The sequence below is a fragment of the Ischnura elegans genome, chromosome 7 (assembly GCF_921293095.1).
Source record: "Ischnura elegans chromosome 7, ioIscEleg1.1, whole genome shotgun sequence".
Lineage (NCBI taxonomy): Eukaryota > Metazoa > Arthropoda > Insecta > Odonata > Coenagrionidae > Ischnura > Ischnura elegans.
Window position 1 is genome coordinate 115,900,102 of NC_060252.1, and position 24,394 is coordinate 115,924,495.

The 24,394-nt window shown below is 41.9% G+C and overlaps 1 protein-coding gene across 1 annotated transcript in view; it reads left to right on the forward strand.

The window, feature by feature from the left end:
• LOC124161993 (sensory neuron membrane protein 1-like) overlaps positions 1–24,394 on the forward strand; it is a 120,883-nt gene that overhangs the window by 67,543 nt on the left and 28,946 nt on the right. The window contains exon 5 of the mRNA XM_046538301.1: positions 986–1,212. Within this exon, the coding sequence (XP_046394257.1) occupies positions 986–1,212 (227 nt within the window). The remainder of the gene's footprint in view (positions 1–985; positions 1,213–24,394) is intronic.

Here is a 24,394-nt window from a genome sequence, read left to right on the forward strand (position 1 = left end):
CCGTTAATACTCTGGCAAATAAAATGCACCAGCTAAGTCAGCATTTTTGTTAAGTGGTCAGAAATTCGGGGCTAAAGAAATATAGGCCAAATGTCTTTTTAGAGCAATATGAAATTTTAATGGCACGCCCGAACTACAATGATATTATTATTAAGTATTCTACCTATTTAGGTAGGTATCCATGGAGTATTAAAGAGTTAGTGAAGCCGTCTCCCCTTCCTTCGTGTCTTTCCATCTTCAATTCGAAAACTCATATTCCCTTTCTTTTTATCTATGCGTACTTACATCCTATTCTCTGCCTTCCTCTCCCTCGTTCACGTTACATTCTACCTTCTGACACTGTTTTCAACATTCCTTTCCCGCACAGTACTTGCTCCTGTAGCGCCGGTTCGCTGGAGAAGGATATTCAAAATAACGTTCGCTCACTTCGAGGTTCAAAACACAACTCTTTATTCTCTCTCTTTTACAACGGGCCCAAAAGCCCTTTTTCCGTTGAGGGCTTCACGCCCCCACCTCTTGGGTTTCCCCCAAGAGTCCATGCCCTGAGCAGTCGACAGCGCTCTGCTACACTCCATATGTAACTTCTGCTTACCCGTATCTCATCTAGAAGCTTCCTCTCCTCCCCCACCATGCCCAGCACTTCGTCGTTCGTCTTCCTCTCCGTTCACTTCCTCCAATTCTCTTCACTCTCGTTCTCCTTCCCACGTGTTCATTCTTCCGCGACGTAAAGCACTACACTCTTCGCTAGCCTTTTCTGTAAACTCTTACATAACAATCCTCTCATAAGATCCTCCAAACGTTTTCCTGCCAGTATGAACCTTGTTACGCGGTTCCATAAAATGTCATTTACTCCTCTTCCTAAGCTCATCAGACTTGTCGACTTTAAAGTTGATTTTCGATGCCGATTTAAAAGAATAAAGGCAACGAAAACTTATCTCGCGACTAAACTGCTCATCCGTAGTAATGACAGTTTAATTGATTTCAGAGGAACAACACTCGTTTCGGACCGATTAGCGTTCGCCGTGGCCTCAAGGACATCGGAGCAATGGGCCACGTGGTGTCGTGGCAGGAGCAGACAGTGCTGAAGGCCTGGGGACCCCCGTACCCGGAGGAGTCGCCTTGCAACCGAGTGTCCGGGACGGACTCCTCGGTCATCCCGCCCTTCCTCGACGAGAAGTCCGTCATCACGGTCTTCCAGCCCGAGATGTGCAGGTGGGTATTGCATTACATCAATATGGGCAGTCGCTACACGCACTTGTTTGGAATTTGTGGGAAGCGGTCAGTAACTTAAAATTTGGATGCGTGCCAGACTTCCACGAAATCAAACCCGAAGCATCTCGCAACTTTCGCAATGCTAGCGTGAGAATCTAGGCAGAAATTTTTCTCAAGTTGACTATCAAGTGTAGTATAGCGTCCCTAAATATTTAATCCAATGAACAGTATTCATAGAAAGTTGCCAGTAAGTTTAAAATCACATCCTTTCATCTGCACTGTTTGGAAGGGACATGCTTTATTGCACGCTTTATTCACTCTCTTCGGTGGATTCCGTGTTCAGTGTAATCGCGCTCAACTGATCTGATTCTCTGGAGTAATTCGTATTTGGAAGTTATGATGTCATCTTGAAACTTCCTGGTTGCATAAAGTGAATATTTACCCATTGCTCAAGTACAAAAAATCTCCCAGCGTGTTTTCTACGAGGTATAATTTTACATCTGCGATACGGATAATACATTTACCAGGGTTACCACCATATTCACCCAAATACTTATCATAATATCAAATGCAGCCTATTTTAAACAGCCAGAAAATTAGCGAATGATAGCTTTTATTTATACTAAATATGCGTCACGAAAATATACCGCTCGGGCGGAAGTGATGTCAGCGCCAAGGTCGTGGCCAGGATCAAAACTAGAGGGGGGCAAGACGTGGTCGTTAAAGTTGTAAAACAAAGAAGCTTATTTAAGGAAACTAAAACTTATTTTATTATAATAAATGTAGAAAATTACATCAGCGCTTTATTAGTTTTTAAATTTCTTTGCTCAAAAATACAACATTTTTATTACATATTTAAGAAAATTTGTTCAAAATTTTCGTTTTAAACTACATTCACTTTTGATTCTGGGGGGGGGAGCAGCTGCCCCCTCCGGGCCCCGCTGGGTACGACCATGGTCACCGGCCGGCCGGTACGGTACCTCTATGCCTCCAATCGCTTGCAGCGGCTTGGAATATTAGCTGGAAATAGTGATGTGTTTTTTTTTGCGAATCCGCGGCAGTTTGCTCTATTACATGATGAAATACACATTTTTTGGTGACATCGTGATGATCACTTTTGGAGGTCAGTACAATTTCTCCAAGAAATCAACTTTTTTCCCTTCCAACATGGCGAACTCAGGGCCTGAAGGAACTTCTGTGATGATAGTCAATCAAATTATGGTCGAATTGTGTTATTAGATTTTAGGCAATTTGTATGCGCTTCCGCACAATTGAGAGTGCCCAGTCATGTTTGTCCAATGTAGACAACGGTGCAATTCACGCTTGTTAATTTGAATGTTCCATTTCCTGTAGAGCATTTAGATTACATTTTGAATTTAATATAATTTTTCCCAGAGGGAAAACTTTCAAATAGGAATGGAATTTGCAAACAATCAGACAATTCTAGAGCCCTATCTACTTTCACCTGTCGCTAAACATGCACTGCGGCGATCCACGCGCCTTAGACACACAATGAATGGTTTGTTTGTCTGAAGCCTCGGTCCGTCCGAAGGACGATATTTGCCCAGGCGGTGCAAAGCGCCGTGCCCCGCTGACCCCTCCGGCTTCCCCGACCAAGTCCCTCACGCCATTCATACGACAGACGAACCACAAGGCGCGAAACCAGCGGGACTGCTCATTCCATCCATCCCATAGACGAAGGCTGCATTTTAATCTGGTCTCAAAAGCGTCCGCAGCGCGGTGATGAGTGCAATGCGATCCACTTTCTTGCAATATTTTGCGGTGTAATGTTTGCAATAACGAGGAATAGCATTGAATAGTTATGGATTTGACAGATCACATGTATATTGATTTCGATGAGTATTCCTGATGCTACCTGTATAACTCAGATTTTTAAGACCTTTCGGTACCTTATTTTCCTGTGAAACTCGGATCACTTGGTCCGTCAGCGACGCGAATGGCGACTTTTGAAACTCGATTAAATGCGCGGTGGTTGACGACGCCTTCAGATGCCGACTTGAGGCCCAATCCTCTTTCGTAATCTACATCTATATAATACCCCGCAAGCCGCCTAAAAGGCGTGTGGCAGGGGGTGTTAGGACACCAGCCGTTTACAGCTAAAAAAAATGAAGTACTCTAACGAGGTTGGTACTAGCGTTTATTAAAGTCCTTTATGGTTCGGGGGAAAAACGAATTCCCATATCTATCCGTTCGGCAAAACATCTCTCTTAATTTATCGCTTCTATCGGACCTGGAAATATAGTGCGGCTCTAATATTATGTTCTCTGTGTCGATCTTAAAGATATCCATTCTCAATTGTTAAAGCAATCTAAGCCTAGCGCGCAGCCTCCGAGTCTCCAATGGCTCCCAGCCTAATTCGCTTAACATCTGGGTAACGCTGTCTGTACGCCCGTAGCAGTTTTTGACGAAACGCGCAGCCTTCCTTTGTATTTTATTCAGTTCGCGGATTAAGTCTTTCTGCACCGGATCCCATACGCTCGCTGCATATTCAAGGTGCGGTCGGACGAGAGCGAAATAGCACCTTTCTTTCACTTTCTCATCCGAAAATCTTCCCACAATACGCTTGACGAATCCTAATTTCTTCAGGGCTATGCCGCAAATATTCTTTACAAGCTGACCCGGCGAACTTCGTACCGCCTAACAATCAATGAACTTACAGTTTACTTACACCATTTATAAATCAGGAGCGGCTGTATCGTCTTTAATCATGTTTAATTTATTATAATAAAATAAGGGTACAAATTCAATAAAACTACGTAAATGAGTACCAAAATTGCTTGCCAGAAAGACATTTTCTTTATTGAATCTACATAGGGTGAATCGGGGCACGTTTACGCGGATTCTTTCAACAAATTTTCTAACGTTTTAGCTTAAGAAATTTTGGGCATTGTGGTTTAATAAAGCAGTTCATGAAAAAAAAATTATACGCATTCAGTTGTTGGCTATTTGCGTTATTAGCTGTAAAAAAATGTTTTTAGGTCCAAGTCTGTTGCATACACTTGGCCCATTCAGGGGGCAGGTTGACACGACCCCAGACCGACGCTTGACTGATGCTCAAAATCGTGCAAGAAAAGCCCCTATGAAGCAGCATTCGCATTAAATGACTTAAGGCGCGCCAGTTTTAGTATCTCTGTTTGGAAAAAATGCACTGCGTAAACGTACTGCATGCGTAAACGCACCACGGTGAGCCCTACACATTCGGGTTTAATGTCTTGCGTCAAGCACCTTCAGAGAAACAACAGTTTTTGTTTTGTTATCAGGCGCAAGATGAAGCGGATGAAGCTAAATAAATATAGCGAAGCAAAGCAGTGACGCAGCGAGGGGAGGTTTAGGGGGATAACCCCCCCCCCTCCCCAAGAGCTTAGAGAATTTTTTTAATGAAAGATTTTGTTATTAATATTAGGGGGACGGATGACTAACAAACAAAACATATTTAACTATTCACACAGCCGCAAAACCCACTATTTTGAACCATTTATCTCAAAAAATTTCTGAGGGAAGTGCCCCCACACTTCCCGCTTACCTTAGCGAGTTTTCTATACCCTACAGACCCGTGGTATTAGCTGCGCCCAAAACCCCCTATCCAGCTACGCACTTGAAGCGAAGGATGAAATACAGAGGATGGTTTATCGACTCGTGAACATAGCACGCTAAATTGACCATGAGAAAATCATGGGTTTTCATTAGAACATGAGCACAAACAACACAAAAACTGAAAGAATGACCATGCGATTTTTTAATCGTTATCACGAATGCAACACGAATTGTAAATTGAATACGTTTTAGCTCAAAAGGGCATATGAGTTGAGATCATGGAATCTACGGAATGAGGACTTCCTAACCTTTGAATTTTCCTTTGAGTAAAGTTGCGTGAATCACATTCATCACCAATTTTTTTAATGATCAAACACGTTCCGTTGGATAGTTATGGTTGGTTTAGGCTTCGAAAGATCATGAGCACAGAAACTACATTTTTCTGTAAATCGTGCCTTGGTAAGCCAGGTTCGTCCAAGGACTTAAAATATTCAGATAGATAGTTGGTGATTTCGTCTTCGTTTGTTACACATTTAAAAGATTCGAATCCATGCAGAGTACGAACTATTTGAATTTACCTCGTTTTAGTCATCCACATCTTCGTTCTTGCTCGCTAAATCAACCATCTTTGATTATTTTGGTGATCAATCATATTCTGGAACTCTTTGTTGATGAGCAAACTACTCGATTCCTCGACAGGAACACGAACATTACCGTTTGTCAACAATTGCTTGGAGATTTGTTTACAAACACGGTAGTGAAGTGTCAACTCGAGCTGGGCCACGGCTGGGCTTACAATCAGCTCGAATTAAATTTAAAAAATGTAATTTCAATTTAATTAATATTTTGAATATACTTAGTAATTAAAATGTTATATTGTTACTAAATTCAGTTATTAAAGTGGTAAAAACAAAACTAATTATTTAATTTGTAGTTTTGACCGACTTATCAATTGTTGTGTTACTATAACTCCTAAATGCATGTCCATAGGAAAGAGATGAATTTTTTTTGTGAAATTATCCTTTTTTTAATGGCCTATATGTTAACCCCGCCTGTGACGAATCCAAAGAACCAAATCTCATTGAAATCGGTGTAGCCGTTCTCGAGTTATAAGCGTTCTAACTAACACGATTTTCGACTTTCTTTTATATATATAGATATATGTGTTCCCCACGTGAGATTCGAGGTTATCGTAACTCTCAGGTATTTCACTTCGTCTGTTGCCTTTATGTTAATACCATCCACTGCATAAACATGGTTAGAATTGGACGAATTCCGCAAGAAATGTAACGCCATGCATTTGCTCAGATTAAGTTCGAGTCCCCACTCTTGGCTCCACAATTGAACGTTGTTTAGGTCAGATGATAGAATTTCATAGTCAGAGTGATCACTAATTTCGCGATAAATGACAGCGTCGTCAGCAAATAAGCGTATTTTACTGCTAATGCGGGGGCAGAGATCATTAATGTATATGATGAACAACAGGGGGCCGATTACGCTTCCTTGTGGAACACCTGATGTAACTTTTACAACATCAGAGCTAATTCCGTCAAGAACTACTTTTTGTTTACGATCTCTGAGAAAGTCGCGTATCCAGTTTACAACTGTCTCGTTTAATCCGCATGACTGTAATTTGTATAAAAGTTTCTTGTGAGGTACAGTGTCGAAAGCTTTCTTAAAATCTAGAAATAGTGCGTCAACTTGTCTTTTTGATTCACCAGATTTCAAAACGACGCGTCGTGAAGAAAGAGCGCGAGCTGAGTTTCGCATGATCTACCTTTCCGGAATCCGTGCTGACAGCCATGGAGGGAGTTACGTTTGTCCAAGAAAGACATGATATTGCTAACGATGATATGCTCGAGTATCTTGCCTATAATCGATGTTAACGAAATCGGACGGTAGTTGCCAGGGTAATGTCTGTTTCCCTTTTTTAATATGGGTGTAACGCTTGCAATTTTCCAGTCTAGCGGTAACTTACCTTCGGAGAGTGACTTCTTGAATATGATCTCTAAGTAAGGTGCGATCTGTGGAGCTAACTCCTTGAGGACACGCGCGGGGATTCCCTCCGGACCTAATGTTGGTGGGGAACGCGTTGCGCCATTCCGCGCCGTATTCGATGTGCGGTTGGCTATCATTTTTAAAATTTTTAGTTGTAAGGAGTCGAGCTTTGTCAATATTTACCTTAACCTCAATAAAGGAAAATGCTCCTCAGTGTTTTCTCTGAGGCATAATTTCTTAGCTGCAATGCAGGATATATATATGCCAGGATCCGCCATAATCGCTCTGAATATTTACTGGTGATGTCAAAAGGTCCAAGTGAAAGACTCGGTACGATTAAAATGACTAAATATGACCTCTCTAGCGGTATAGTGATGCCTTTAAGCCTAAAGATGGTGCTCATCATCATAATTAGTCAACAACCCTAAGATTGGTGCATTTTCGCAACTCTCCATTCCTCTCTCCTATCCGCTAACCTTTTAATACAGACGTATTCCTTCTCTTTTACATCCTTTATAACCCTTTGCCCTATGTAACTCATTCGGAGTCCTCCCTTGACCCTCTTCCCTTCCACTTGTCCTTCGTCCTACGATTGTTTTCATCAGGCCATCATGTCTCATAATGTGGCCAAATAAGTTGTCCCCTCCCCTGATTATGGATTTTAGGAGGCTTCTCTTTTCTCCCAATCTTCTTAGCACTTCCTCGTTACTTACACGGTCGATCAATTTTATCATTATCATTCTTCGTTAGCACCACATTTCGAATGCTTCCAGTCTTGACTTCTATGCTCCTGTTAACGTCCAACCGCGCTTCCATATAGGAACATACTCCATATGTAGCATATGATGAATTATTTCCTCATTTCTATGTTAGTATTCTCAGCTGCATGAAGTTTCTTTTTTTGTAGAAATCTCTCTTCGCCTGCGCTATTCTACAAGCCATTTTTTTCTTGCTTCGTACATCGTTAGTTACGCGGCTTCTCACGCAACAAAACTCTTTCACTTCTTCAGGTTATGTTTGTCTTAGCCTCCTCTCTTTTTCGTCATATCTTCGTCTTCTTTTTGTAGATTTTCAGCTGATATCTGGCCATTGCCATTTCCATATTTGTCAAAGTCTTCTTCAAATCCTTCTCTGCGCCGGCTATGACTGCTATACCGTCAGCAAATCACAGCCTACTAATTTTTTCTCCGTGGATATTGACACCCAAAGCATTCTCCTTGATTTCATTGGTGGCTTTCTCTATGTAAACTTTAAAAATTATGGGGGAGAGTGCACACCCTTGTCTCACCCCTTTTCATATTCTTGCTTCTGCAATGTTGGGTACACATTTGGCCTCAGCTACTTGGTTTTTATACAAACTATGAACAATTCCACGATCACATTAGAGCACTCCCATTTCTTTCAGAATTCTAAGCAAAGATGGCGCTAAAGTAAGTAAATTATATGATCTACATAATCAAAACAGCAAACTAGAAAAGGAAGAAAAGGAAAATATGCAAGATCCGAAAACATTATATAGCACAGTTCTTCAAAAAAGAGTTCAAACTTGGTTCATTTGCAGTAAAACAGGATGGAAAAGTTACTGCAGAAAGGGCTGTGGGTTTGGAGACTTGGACGAAATATTTTGACGAATCACCTAATGCCCTAGGTAAATGTTTGGACAACATATAGGAGGTACAAAAGAGGTAACAAACAAGACACTACAACCTATAGAGGACTATCTGTTTTAAAGACCACTAATATTTTTTATACAATAGTTCAAAATAGATTAAAGTGTCCACAAATGAGACTGTAGAATAGGCAGGATTTATAAAAGGCAGATCTAATAAAGACCAGATATCTGTATTTAAACAGGCTGTTTCAAAATACTTAGGATTTAATAAACACTTATATGGCTTATATATCGATTTTAACAAAGCTTATGGTAGTTTAAACAGGGAAAAAGTCTGCAAAACAATGGAAAACTTAGGAATACCTGGGAAATTTATTAAGTGAGCAAGGCTCAGTGTCAAAATAGCAAATGTTAGGTGCAAGTAGAAAATAAATACTCCACGAACTTAAAAGTAAAGATTGATGTGAAACGAGTAGATGGCCTATCACCTATACGTTTTAATTTGGCATTGGATAAGGCGTTCAAGTCATGAGGAAGACAGACGGAGGAATAAGAAGAGGAAAAAAATATATATCAGTACTTGCCTTTGCAGATGAGTTAGTATTGCCAGCGGAAAATAAGGAAGACTTCAAAAAAGACAGAAATTCTGGTGAAATGAACTCGAGAAGGACTGAAAATCAATTACGGTAATGCCAGATTTATATCCTGTTGAAACAAAACTGAAGCCCTGAAAACTCAAAAAAAACATTACAAATGGGGATCACAATTTTGAAGGATGTAATGAATTTAAATACCTTGGTATCATAATCAGCGCAATCAATATTAAATCACATAAAATTCAAAGCAGAATTAATTCAGCCAATAGAAGCATATTTGCCCTAAATAAACTGCTAGCATCACAAATTTTATCCTTCAGAACTAATCTTAAAATGTACAAAACCTTATCGTACCGTAAAAAAACAAAAACTAATCTTAAAATGTAATGAGACCATTCCTTATATGCGGGAGACTATTCCTTATATATTCCTTAAATTCCTTATATAACCATTCATATATATATATATATGGAACCCACCGACCAGCAAGTGGTAAACCTTTCTTCCGCTAAGCTCAGCCCCGCCGAGGTTTCTGTCCTCAACCGCGGACTCTCTTTCTCCCCAACGCCTAGGATTAACCCCACTACTCTTCTCACGGACATTTTGCATTTTTGCCGAAACCTTCGGTGGAAGGTTTTCTGGAATTCCCACATGAGACAACAGGCGCCGGAGGGTGTTCACAATGCCCTCTTCAAATTCCGCTCCCCGTCCTCTCACCAGCCCAAACCTCTTCCTCCCCACCACCCGCTTGAAATTTTTATCAACTGTCTCCTCTCTAGGGCTTCGAGTGAATCTTTCCTACGCTCTCTCCACCCGCCGCCAAACCTCTCCCCCCCCCGGAGTCCGCCGCCATCAGGAAACTCCAAAAAAACCCTAACATAGTGATTACCTCGGCCGACAAAGGTTCCACGGTCGTTGTACTTGACACCAGCGACTACATATCAGAGTGCAACCGACTACTAGGAGACCCTTCCTCCTACTCCCCTCTCTCATCAGATCCTACCTCTGATTTTTCTCACAGAATTGAATGCCCTACTAAAAACAAATGCTCCCTCTGAGGGCCTAAGCCAGTCAGACATTTCTCTTCTCTTACCAGCTCACCCCACTTCGCCATCTTTCTACATCCTTCCAAAAATTCATAAAACTAATAACCCAGGCCGCCCCATAGTTTCCTCTCGAAACTCTCCTACGGAGCGAATATCGGCCTTCGTTGATTTCTATCTCCAACCCTTCGTTCAGTCCCTTCCATCATACATCAAAGATTCTCATGACTTCCTTTCTAAACTCAACTCCATTTCCCTCCCCCCCAATCAGCCCATTATCATGGCCACTATTGATGTAACCTCACTATACACTTCAATCCCTCATTCTGAGGGACTCGCTGCTCTCCGCCACTATCTTTCATTACGACCCACTCCTCAAAACCCTAGCACTGACTTCCTTCTTGATCTTTCCCATTTCATTATCACCCACAATGCCTTCTCTTTTAACAATAACTACTATCTGCAAATATCTGGCTGCGCCATGGGTAGTAGGTTTAGCCCTTCTTATGCAAATCTTTTCCTTAGCCTGTTTGAAGAAAATTTCCTCACTAATTACCCTCTAAAACCTCTTCTTTGGCTCAGATACATAGATGACATTTTCATTCTCTGGCCTCATGACATCGACTCTCTCAATACCTTTGTTTCTTCACTTAACGCTTCTGCCTCAGTCTCTTTCACCTCTTCCATCTCCAAAACCAATATCACTTTCTTAGATGTGGACATACACCTTTCAGATAATAACAAATTCAAAACATCGGTTCACATCAAAGCTACCAACAAACAACAATACCTTCACTACAGCAGTTGCCATCCACCACACACCAAACGTTCCATCCCTTATTCCCTCTCTGTCCGGGGACACAGAATCTGTAATAACCCCGAAGACCTTCAAAAATTCCTCTCCAAACTCCACACCTCTCTTCTTCACCGCGGCTACCCCGAAAATCTCTTGTTGAACAAAATTAAAAAAAAACCGGCTATTCACAATAAACCCCGCGCAGACAAACATTGCTCTCCTTCTCTGCTCACAACCTACTTTCCTGGTGCTCATTTGCTACAAAATATATTGAAGGACCTGTACCCCATCCTTTCCAAACACAAGTCCACCTCTCAGATTTTCCCTTCCACTCCTCGGATAACATTTAAGAGACCGCCGAATTTAAACACCATATTTAAAGCCACCCGCCCTCTCCAAAAGTCGCAGTCAGTCACTATCTCCACACCCTCACCTTGCAATCGTCCCAGGTGTAAAACCTGCAAGATATTCTCTCCACCCCCTGCCTCTTTTCTCCCCAAGCTTAAATTCCTACCGATTTTCCCCTCCACTACTTGTACTTCCACCAACATCATTTACCTTCTTCACTGTAATTTCTGCCCTGCTTTCTATATTGGCCAATGCACTACCCCTCTCAATCTCAGAATTAACAATCATCGCGCCTCCTGTTGTCCATCTTCCCCCCACTCCTCTCTACCAGTTCCTACACATTGTCTTTCACATGATTCCATTTTCAATCAATGCTACAAAGTATCCATTATTGCCTCCCTCCCTCCCACCGACTCCGCCCTCAACCTCCACACCCTCGAATTGGCTTGCATTTGGCACTTTCAAGCCAATAGCTTTCCAGGTCTGAACGTCGCATCCTAACCCCTATTCCTAACTCCCCCTCCCCATACACCTCTCCCCTACCCCTCTTCTCCCTCTTCCAACCCTCTCCTTTTCCTCACCATTCATACTTCAGCTGACGAAGAAGCCTGAAGTGCTTCGATAGCTTCGACGAGTTTATTTATTCAATGTGAGTGTTTCTTTTTTGTGTCTCTGTGTTTATCGATATTAACTTGAACTATATATATATATATATATATATATATATATATATATATATGTATATAAAATCTTGATGAAAGCGCACTAAGCGATAATATAAATATGTGGCCGATCGAGGCGAACGAACAAAAATTGTACTACTAAAACATAGACACACGTAAAAAAAGGGGACACTCACAAATAAACGTTCAGACGTTTAAGCGGATTGATCCGCTATCCTCAATGCATTGAGGATAGCGGATCAATCTGCTGAAACGTCTGAACGTTAATTTGTGAGTGTCCCCTTTTTTTACGTGTGTCTATGTATTGGCTTGAAAGTGCCAAATGCACGCCAATTCGAGGGTGTGGAGGTTGAGGGCGGAGTCGGTGGGAGGGAGGGAGGCAATAATGGATACTTTGTAGCATTGATTGAAAATGGAATCATGTGAAAGACAATGTGTAGGAACTGGTAGAGAGGAGTGGGGGGAAGATGGACAACAGGAGGCGCGATGATTGTTAATTCTGAGATTGAGAGGGGTAGTACATTGGCCAATATAGAAAGCAGGGCAGAAATTACAATGAAGAAGGTAAATGATGTTGGTGGAAGTACAAGTAGTGGAGGGGAAAATCGGTAGGCATCGTTCCTCCTCTCCGTCCACTTCACCTTCTCCATTATTCGCCACACTCACATCTCGAATGCCTCGAGTCTTCTCTCGTCCTCCTTCCTAAGTGTCCACGTTTCGGCGCCGCAAAGCGCTACACTCCAGATCAGACTCTTTACTAACCTTTTCTTTAAATTCTTACGTAGCGAACCTCTCAGAAGCTCCTTCCTGTTCATGAACGCCTCCTTTGCAATTACAATTCTCCTCCTAATATCCTTACTACTGTATCAGGTTTCCTCTAACATATTGCCTAGATAGTTGAACTGCTCAACCTGCTCAAGTTTTTCACCCTTTATCTTAAGTCTCACATTCCTCGCTCGTGATGCTTTAGAAAACCGCATAACCTTGGTCTTTTTGTGATTAATCCTCATCCCATACTCCTCGCAACGCTCGTATAAGGCATCCACTAGAGCCTGATGACCCCCCGCTGACTGGCTAATCAACGCCTGATCATCCGCGAATCTCACTGATTTGAACATCATTCCTCCCACTTTACTCCTGCTTCAAACTCATCCCACGCTTACCTTACCATCTCTTCAGCGTACACGTTAAAGAGCAGCGGCGATAGAGAACAGTCTTGCCTTACTCCTCTGCCCATGCTTGTCCACCCAGATTCTCCGTCCGCTACCCTCACTTGCGCTGTCTGTGCCATATACAGATTAGGAATCAGTCGCCTATCCCTCCAATCTACACCTATTTTCTTAAGAATATCCATTAACTTTACCGAGTTCATTCATTCAAACTCTTTTTCAAAATCCACGAAACACGCATACATGTCCTGTTTATATCCTAGGTTTCTCTTCACCAGGGACCTCATTATCGCTATTGCGTCACTATTTGATTTCCCTTTTCTAAAACCAAACAGATCTTCGCCAAAATAAATCGTTTGCCGTCGCCTCCATTTGTCTGTCAAATATCCTTAGTGCCTCTTTCGCCGCGTGCGATATTAGCCTAATAGTTCTATAATCTTCGCATTCCACAGCTCTATTCTTTATCGGTAGTGGAAATAAAACAGCCACAGAATTAAAAAATCCTCCGGCCAACACCCCTCCTCGTAGATCCTCCGAGCTATTTCGAAAAACTTTTCCTTACTATCCCTCCCTAGATTCTTCAGCAGCTCACATTGGGTATTGTCCACGTCCACTATTTCCCCATCCTTCATTTCACGAAGTGCTCTCTCTATATCAGAATCTTATAGTTCGCATTTCGCCCATTGGAAGGAATGCGTTGGTGCTTTTAATCAAATAACTTTCCACACTGGTAAACAAAGATTTTGTCTTGGAGACGTTTTTGGATGATTTGAGACGTATTTTTCGTGCTGATTCCGAATCTGGATCTAGAGTCTTTCCATCACGTCTAGTTTCCTTAGGACAACTAAATGTTTGTTTTCGCTTTTACGAAGGTAGTAATTTAATTCATTTCTATATCATAATAGCATGAACTGGTAAAAATTAGAATTTCCCGTCTTAGCATGCTGTTCTACAATACCATGCCTCCATATACCGACAAAACATATTTAAACTTGCACTAATCTATCGTTTTGTTCGATGCAATGCATAATCAGTTGCCAATTCAAATAAGTATATGACTGTCGGCACGTGAAGACGTGTGTTTTTATTTGAAGACTGTTTGAGAATTTTGTTGCTCGCAGGAAATGTCAGCTAATTACAGAGTAACCGTTGTGAACTGTCTTAGCTTTCATCATGCGTAGACAGTGCGTGAACTACCACGATGACTTTTGTTACGTGTGTGGTGAAATTTCTTTCAATGTTCAAAGGCGGAGCATTACCTTTTCGAGACAGTGTTTAGACTTTTGATTGTTCGTTAGATGACCTGGATGAAGGATCGGAGCCTTATGTGGTTTGTAGCAGGTGTGAAAGGCTTCTCACTGATTGGACTGATGGAAAACGTTACATGAATTTTGCCGTCCCCATGATTCGGCGGGAAGCTAAGTATCATATTTCTGGCTATTATTTCTGTTTAACAGAAATTAAAGGAATAACACCGAAGTCAAAACACACAGATCCAAAGAATTAAAAGATCCGTGCAACCTAGAATCAGTCCCTCAATTGAAAAAATACCAGTGCAGGAACCAAACAAAATATTAATCTTTGCGAATATTCAGAATGTATGAGAGAAGGAAGGATTCGAAAACTCGAAAGACCAGTTTTTGATCTGATAGACCTCATTTTACAACGCAAGAGAATTTAAGTGATCTATCGAACGATTTAAATTTGTCTTAAAAGCAGAGTGAAATCTTAGGGTCACAATTGAAGGGTTGGAAATTTCTGGATCCAAAGTCAAAAATTTCTATGTATCGAACTCGAACGAAGAGTTCAACTGCATTTTTGAATGCCTTACACGCGCTTTTATCTGTTGAAGATTTTCTAGGAAATATAATGGCGTAATATTATCGCGATGTAGTGGCCAATATAATCAAATTGCAAAAAATGAGCTGCTGTACGTCATTAAAATTCACTTCATCGGCTCACACCTGGACTTTTTCCTCCAAACTTGGCGCCGTTAGTGATGAACACGATAAAAGTTTCCACCAGAATATTTTAGAAATGCATAAACTGTACAAAGAAAAGTTCACCAACATGTTATCAGATTTCTGCCGGACACTGAAATGAGATTCGTTAGGAGGTGAATATGCGAGAAAATTCCAAGTAAGTACCCATTTCTTCCACGTCATTTTAATGCACAATTTATTTGCTGAAACTCCATTGAATCCCCATTTAATCCCATTATGCCCAGAAAACTTAACGTGATAGAAAACATCTGGTCCTAGATTCGGAATCAGCCCGAAAAATCCCTACGGGATCACCCAAAAGCATGACTGGAACACGGAAAATATTTTTTCTTTGATACGTGTAATCGATTGAGTTGCAATTATTTCTCATGATCTAGGGCTATCATTCTGATTTGAACAACGAGTGCATCTGGCTATTTAAAATATCATCATCATCATCATCATCACTGGTCAACAATCCTAGGATTGGTTTGATGCAGCTCTCCACTCAGTTCTCCTATCAGCTAATCTTTTCACACCTACGTATTTCTTCTCTTTCACATCTCTCTTCACTTGTTCCATATATTTTGTTCGAGGTCTTCCTTTTCCATTCTTGCCTTCCACTTGTCCTTCGACGATTGTCTTCATCAGGCCATCATGTCTCAAGATGTGGCCTATAAGGTTGTTCCGTCTTCTTATTAACCCTCTGACTCCACCTGGGGTCTTTTTTGACCCCAAGGTTGATAAAACGCCTGCAATTTTTTACTCAATTAAGGGAATCTTGCTATGTTACAGATATGCCTTCCCGCATGTTTTTTCTATAAATTCATACTATTTTGATATTAAATTTTTCAGTTATTCATGGATGGGAATATTTTTCACGAGTGGGGTCAAATTGACCCCAGGTAGAGACTGTGTAGGCACTACATTTTGAAACGTATGTCTATGGAAATGTAATTGAGAAAAGGTGTTGAAAGGTAGGAAATCCTTACGTATGTTTTCATGGTGGGATGAAGATTCAGATGCGAAGTTTCTGGGTTATACACCGCGTGTCTTCCTTGATATATAACAGTTTTGCCGACATCGCAGCTAGCATCTTTAGGTCACTGAGGTGCAGAGTGTTGGTAGAGATCGTCTTTTATATAATTCGTTCAACGCTGGGCTCATCTCGTTGGTCAATCTTTCCTCGTGTTTTCCTTTTTTTCCCTATAAAATTTTAATACCAGATTATGTTATAGCACTGTTCAGCTTCTAAATCTGCATGATAACCTCCAAGGGTGGGTCTGGCCGGGTCTGGGGGGGTCGCGGGCCGTTCGGAAAGGGGTCGCGAGATGTGCGAATAATAAAGTGAACTATGTACTTAAACTTAGACAACCATTTTTAGGGGGTCGCGGCTAAAACGTATGGGCTAAAATGGGTCGCAGAAAGAAAAAGTTTGGGAACCGCTGCGCTAGGGCATTTGAGCCAGTAGTTTGACTCCTGTCTCGCTACCCCGGTCGCTCCCGCGTCCGTCCTCGTCGGCTCTTGCTGCCGTACTGGTGAGAGATGCAGGCTACCTTCCAACTTTTTACCGACCCGACCACATCAGTTAAGTGGGGCTCGTGGGTGTCTACATACTTTTGGAAGCGACAGTACCTTTGTGATTGATACCTTTAGAAAATGATTACCTCTATTTGGCTTTGTGAAAGTACCGTCAGCTGGGATTACTTACTAACTAGGAGTGAAATTGTCCCACCAATTGGTTCCATTTATATGTCATGGTTACGACCTGAGTTGATTTTAATATATCCCGATGCTAATGTCAAGTTATTCATAAATGGATAATTAGGATGACTTTTCTCTAAGGTTTCTCTAACAATTAAAACAGTTTCCTTGTTCATTAACGTTTTGAGTGATGCATATCGCATGCAAACTTTCTATTGCATGATGTTGACGTATCTCGGAATGAATAACGGTAAACAGTTACCTTGACTCTAAAGCGACTAAACTATTAAGAACTCTTAGCCCATAGTTTATTTTTAGTAAATCATTTCAATATTTTGAAGATTTTATGAAGGCGCAATTTTCACTGCATTTAGGGTGACTTTGACCTTTCGTACGATATTTTCCTCGCTAAAGTGAATAAGCGCTGGATTTGAAAGAAAATCACTATTAAATAACGGGTCGACATTTATTACTGATATATTTATCTCCACTGCGAAATTTCAAAATCATGGGTTGATTCGTGATTTCGACAGTGGGGAATTACAGGCAGCTTTAATGATATGAATGAATGGATTTGAAATAGAACAATATTTTCACCAGTAACAGTGCCTCCTGTAATGTACAGTGATTTTTTATACTAAAACTGGTGTTGACTTGACCTACCAGATTCCCAACCCAAGAATCAAATATAGTTTAGAGTATGAGACGAAGTCACTCCATGTCAAGGTCAGACTGTCATACGAAAAAAAATTGTCTTCGGGAAATACATATTAATGTTTGAAGAGACTAAATTTTTTGTACTACAGCTTTTATATACGGGAAATATGTATTTAAGATAAGAGTAATAAATATAATTTAAGGGTTTTTAAACATACGTATTATTCATGAAAGCAAAAATTAGCGACAGTCTCCCCATTTATCCGTAATCTCTACTTTCCGGCATACATCCCACAAAGGCTCATCTTTCAAGAAGTCCACGCTGCGTGAATCTCCGCGCTCTGCTTTTTCAAATTTCGATTGTGAGAATTCCCTTGGCAGTCCACTCAGTTGAAGGCCACTTTACACGGTGAATGATCATTCGAACGGTCACTCGAATGATCATTCGAATTAAATTCATCCCCCGTAACCATTTTACACGGTCAATGATTTCGGCGAATTTTCTGCGCAGAAATGATGCGCACTGGTGCGACTATCGATTATTTATTTCGGTTCTAACGATACTTCCGACCGTTTCTGACCACATGATTTGTTTTGGGAGTCTTAGACGACGGAATCCACGGCGTACCCAGGATCATTACTAGGCGGGGGGGGGGGGGGGGCGCAAGCCATGGTCAAGGGGGGCAAGCCATGGGATTTATGAGATTATTTGCTTGAAAAAAAGTTTTATATTAGTTACATATATTATGCTATTATGTATCATTCTTCGTGGGTTTAAAGATAATTTGTTGAGTACTTTAGTTTCAATTCAGTACTGGTTTTGCTTGAAGAGTTTTGCGATTTTTGCTTCTGGGAAGGGGGGCAGCTGACCCCCTTGCCTCTCGCTGGGTACGCTCAGGGACGGATTGCATCGTTTACATCTGCGCTTGAATATATTTTTGTATTGCTTTGACTTTCGATGGGGTATGATGTATTAAGTAATGACAGGGATTGGAACGGTATAAAATGATAGCGGAAAACCACTTTAATAAATCGTGCGTTTTGTGATCCCGTAACGAAGTACATAATAAGTTGTTTTCGGTGCAGTGCAGCCATGATAATGCTCAAGATAGTGCGCTCTAGAATGTGATCATAAGGAAAATTACTTTTCAAATGGTTACCCGAAGTCTTTTCACTTCCGATTCAGTAAATTATAAAGTAAGTGAAAAAGTAATATGGGGTAGGACTGTACGTTGTTTCTTGCTCAGAAAAAACCTACCTTATGGAAACGAGTTCCGTATTGACGCCGCAGCGTCCAGCTCCAATAAATAAAGGACATTAAGCTTAAAGCAAAAGCTCCACAAGGGTGAAGGCCGGTCGACAAGGAGTTTTTATGATTGGGGTCCCTTCGGGAGCGCAGCCTTCACAATGCAGTCGAGCAAAGGTCATTTCTGTGCGAGAGAAGAAAGGTACCAGGGATAGAAAAAAGGAAGGGACCTGCTTTATTTTTGAATGAGTGCGCTTCAGCATCCTCATACTTCCTACAATGAACTTGGCTTAGTGTTCTCTAATTGCTTTCTACTTCTTCATTACCGCAAGGCTACGTATGCTCTCAAGATATCTTGTGGGATATTGCGCGCAATTACAGTTAAAGACTTTGTGAGTACCTAAATTATTCACCACAGAGAATTCATTGTTCTTTAACTATCGATGCAGGGAAAGAAAGTGGACTGTGGCATCCATGGGCTAGTTTATTGGGTTTTGACCCCTGACTTATTGGCAACACTTTGAGATTCTGCCTTCCTAGATGGGCCAATATGATGTCACGACTCGTTTTCTGTTCACCGAAGAAACAGATATTTTGTCATTAATTGGGACTCACACCCCAAACTTAAGCGCTAAAATAATAATATTTAGTTTAATAATTGTTAATTAAACAATATATATTAAATAGAAACTTGAAGCTTTTACGTGGTGGAAGGGTTCCACATTAATAATGAAAAACAATACATAGACGCAATAGAGTGGAAAAATGACGTTTTTGTTTTTTTTTAAAACCGTAATGTTTTTTTCCGAATTACCCTCTTCAGAGAATTGATGTTTGTGACTATGTACATCTGCATCTACATAATACCCTGCGAGCCACCTCTAGGGTGTTTGGCATGGGGTGACCAATCACCAGCATGCAGCATCCAAGAGGACCGCCACATGCACACCGCACGGTCCTAGAAATATTACGCATACTAGCAAAATATACATATTTATTCATAAAAAAAAACTTGCTAATGGTTAGTAATTCCTAGAGCAAATACATGCAAGGATAGAACTATGGAAAAAAATATGCAATGAGTCATCCTAGCGAGTGACACCATTAATCCTATCAATTGAGACAACGTTGCTATTCGTAATTGTACGAGAGAATAACAATATTTTAAATCCCTTCGTTTTGCAGTCTATTTGGTTTATTTTCTCCTCATGATCACGTCTGGCATAGTACCTGCGATGGTAAACGAAGGATATGATACATCGCCACAGTGAGGTGTTGGATTTAATTTCTCTGCGCACCTTCTTCCTTTCCTGTCTCTCTCCAATCCTAGAATGCTGCAGCCAAATCGGGTCTACGGCCCCACCTTCTTCATTAAAGCTCCTGGTACGCCCATTGAATTTTTCCTTTCTATTGTCCGCTACCACCACTTGCCTTTTCGTAACTTCTCCCTCAACAAGATTAGATCCTCTCTTAGCATTGCTACATTAGCTGATCACCGTATCCTCAATGACCGGAGACTCTTCTTAAATATCATTAATGGCAAATACAGATCCTCTGTCCTTTCTTTTTTTCCGCTTCGTGTTCCTTCGTGCACGACGAGGTCGAGTGGCCTATTTCATTGTTTCACCCCCCGCCTTTCTGTTTCTAAACGTTCTTTTCTATTCAGACTTCCTTCTTCCATTAACTCCTATGCCAAATGTGTTCCAAATTCTGATTCTTTTTTTTCATCCCTCACCCAACTTGCACATCACTATCGTAATTTTCCCCCTATTCCTCGCACCACTCGATGACTATTCTTTGTTATTTATTTTTAAATACTGTTGAATATTTTTTGTTATTGTTGGTTACGTTGCTTAATATTATGAAATTGTTTCTCCAGCCCTCTGTAATTGGCCTCGTGCTGTTTTTGGATTAAATAAATAAATAAATAAATGCCTTTCTGAAGTCTAAAAATATGGCGTCGACTTGAACATGTCTGTCACCCGCGGATAAGATATAGTGAACGAAGAGAAAAATTAGAGTTTCACAAGACCTCCCTTTTCTAAATCCTTGCTGTTCTTTTGCTAACAGATTTTGGCAATCTAGATGACCCATTATTGAACTGAAAATTATATGTTCCAATATTTTGCCAGAAATGGAAGTAAGTGAAATCGGACGGTAATTACTTGGCTTTTCCCTATCCCCGCCTGTAAATTTAGGCGTGACGTTCGCTGTTTTCCAATCTTTAGGGACCGTGTGTTCTGCTAGAGATTTTTCGAATATTAACTTCAAGGCGATATCTCTGATGCTGATTCCTTATACACTAGAGCTGGAACGAGATCAGTGCCTGTCGATTTATTTGGATTAATAGATCTGAGTTGTTTTTCTGAACAAATGCTTGAAATACAGATAGACGGGAATTGCTCTTGGTAGACTCGAGGTAAAGGTGTTGATATATTCGTCGTGAAATTAGAGAAGACACAATGGAAAAAGTTATTTGAGAGATTACATTTATCTCGACTGTTCGTCTCTCTATCGCCACGTTCTTTCATGAGTGAAGAGACTGTAGCGCTATTTCCCTGTACCTCCCTTACATATGACCAGAAAGCCTTAGAGTTGTCATCTAAATATTCGCCCAATATTTTTGTTTTGAATTCACTCAACGCCTCCCTAAGTGTTTTCTTCGTCTCTTTTTCCATTTAAAAAAATAATTTTCACGCATTTCTTGTATTTTCTTCCAAGTAAGTCCCGCATGTATCTTTTTAATTTTAGCGTGAATTGCTCTATTTCGCTTGAGAGCTTTACGGACATCAACATTGTACCATCGCGGTTCAGTATTCTGGCGTTTTAACTTTCTGGGTATCGTTTTATCCACGGCCTCTTGCATAATACTAATGAACTTGTTCCATGCGTCGTTTACCCCACGGTTATTCATTGGAATAATATGAGTAAAGCAAAGTTTCGCACACGTCCTTTTCTTTCCCTCCATTTTTAAAGCAATATTTTTCCCAGTCGATCGATGGAACATTGAAATCGCCGCCAATTATGACGCTATTACGATTTTTCTGAGAAGTTAAACGCCTTATTTGGCTATCAAACTCTAAAACAGAATCTAGGCATGAATCTGGTAGTCTACATTATGCGCATATAAAGTACCTATCTCTTTGCTGAGCATTCGATTGAGCACCAAACACTTATCAATTCACTATCTCCAAAGTTCTCGGCTCTGCTTGTGATATCATCCTTGACTGCAATGAACACTCCTCCTCTTCTTGTTTTACGGTCCTTTCTGTTTATCGAACATGATTTCTGGAAGATCTTTCGGTCATGTATTTCGTCTGATAGCCAACTTTCAGTTCCTATCATTACATCAGCATCTGTGTTTAGAATTAAAAGGTAGAAATCAGCAACTTTGTTCTTAATACTACGGCAATTTACAACTACGATCGATAAAGCCTCTTTTATACACGGTTTTGTGAACTTTTCTGGTAATTTAAGTCTCTCATCCCATACCACGTCTGATTTTTCTGATGACCTGTCACTATTGTCACAAGAGCTATTTTGACGTTTTGAACGCTTTATTGCGGTTTGGACGGAACCTTTGACCCCACGATTTACTATACCCATATCTACCCTACACTCTGTCCTACTCAATAACCTAAAACAGGCCTACAATGCCCAAAGATTCTACTCGCTACACACCTCGCTGACTCGGCCGTGTAATGAACTCCCGAACGATCCAGATTGTTCCGAAACCTTCTGATTGCCGAAACGGAGAAAACGGAGACTGGCGCCCCTGCGGAGACTACCGCGCTTGAAACGACCGAACGACTCCAGACCTGTACCCGGTGCCGCGCATAGCGACTAAGTTAACGCCCTCCCAGTGTAAATACGGTCCACATGACCGTGAGCTTCTCGCCGTGTGCGAGGCACTGAAATACTTTCTCTACATGTTGCAGGGACGAGAGTCCACAATCTACACGGACCACAAGCCCTTAGAGTACGCTTTCCAACAGAAACCAAAAAAATGTCCCCCCCGCAAATTTCGGTACTTAAATTTTGTGGCGCAATATAGTACAGATACTCGGTACGTAGTGAGCCGCGAAAACGTAGTGGCCGACGCCCTATCCCGCGTCGAGGCCGTTTCCAGTGGAATAGACTTTCAACCCTCCCAAAATCGCAGGCTGAATTGTTGTCGGAGGGAAAGGAGCGCGGTTCCCTCGACCTTAAGAAAATTTTTGTGCCCGGAAGTGACTGAGAAATTTGTTGTGAAGTTTCCACCTCTCGTATTAGGCCTTATTTAACGGAGCCGTTCAAGAAGCCAGTGTTCCACTCCCTTCACAATTTGTCCCACTCCGGCGTAAAGGCCTCAACGGAGTTGGCTACAGACAGGTTTGTGTTGTGTGACCCTCCATCCGGAAGGACTGTCGTGCTTGGGCGCGGACCTGCAGCCCATGCCAACGCGTGGAGGACCACCGTCACACAGTGGCCAGATTGGCCTCCACAACACAGCGCTTCCAACACCTTCTCTTGGATATCGCGGGCCCTCTGCCCTTGTCCAACGGCCTCCGGTACTGTCTGACCTGTGTCGATCGTTTTCTGCAATGGCCTGAGGCAATGCCTATCGCTGACCCCACGGCCGAGACAGTCGCGAGCAATTTGTCCCATCGCTCGTTTCGGCGAGGGTGACAACAGACCAAGGACGGCAGCTAGAGTCAGCTCTGTTCCACCGACTGGCCGTGCTCTCCGGTTCCCGACCACGGCCTACCAGACCACCTCCAACGGGATGGCGGAACGTTTCCATCGACAGCTGAAGGCGGCCACCGGACCAGCAAGTGGTATGAAACCCTGCCTGCAGTGCTGCTCGGCATTCTAGCAGCATGGAAGGCGGACATAGGCGCTTCTTCAGCGGAGATGCTCTACGGAGAGCCACTCCGCCTGCCCGGCGATATCTTCGCTCCCGGGAAACCCGACGCCGAGGACGAGACCTTCGTCGCGAATCTGCGCCAGCACTTCCGACATATCCAGCCCGTCCCAGCTGCTCAGCATGGAGAGAGGACCATTTTTGTCCACCAGGACATGCACACAGCTTCTCACGTCTTCGTGAGGAGCGACGCCACGCAACTCCCCCTGCAACCGCCATATAAGGGTCCATTCCTGGTCGTCCGATGGAAGCCGATATTATTCATCATCAACGTCAGGGACAAGAAGCCCATCTCCATCGATAGATTGAAGCCCTCCTACATCCCACCAGAGGGCGACAGCTCCATCGATGACAACACGACACCGCCTACCGCCCTACCGGCAACACTGGGAGCACCATCGGGTGCTGTTGATCCTCCAGCTCCTGCTCAGCCAATTGCAGCCCAGAAGCAACAAGTGACCCGCTCTGGGAGACGTTCATTTCCCAAAACATGCCATTTAGCTATTCCCTTAAATAACTGATAAACTCATTAATGCTCTGCTCCCCTCTGTTATTTATCCCTAATGGACTTTTCTTTTCCCATTTTATATTTTCTATAGTTATCTAATGTCTGCGGTGGGGGTGCTGTTGTAGCAAATTTTCAAGCCGCGCGCCGGCCATACTTATGCCCAGTGGCGGCGCGTGCGTATACGCATGTTAGCAAGTGCACACCCAAAGATGAATGAATTATAAAAGAAAACTATTCGTTTGCAACGAGAAGGATAAAAATCCTGTCTGCATATGCTAGAAACATGAACGCTACAGCAATCTCCTTTTCGAATTCACCGCTCTACAAGTGTGCGATCCAGTGGCATCGCGCCGGGCCAAAGGCATTGACCGGGCGCATTTTC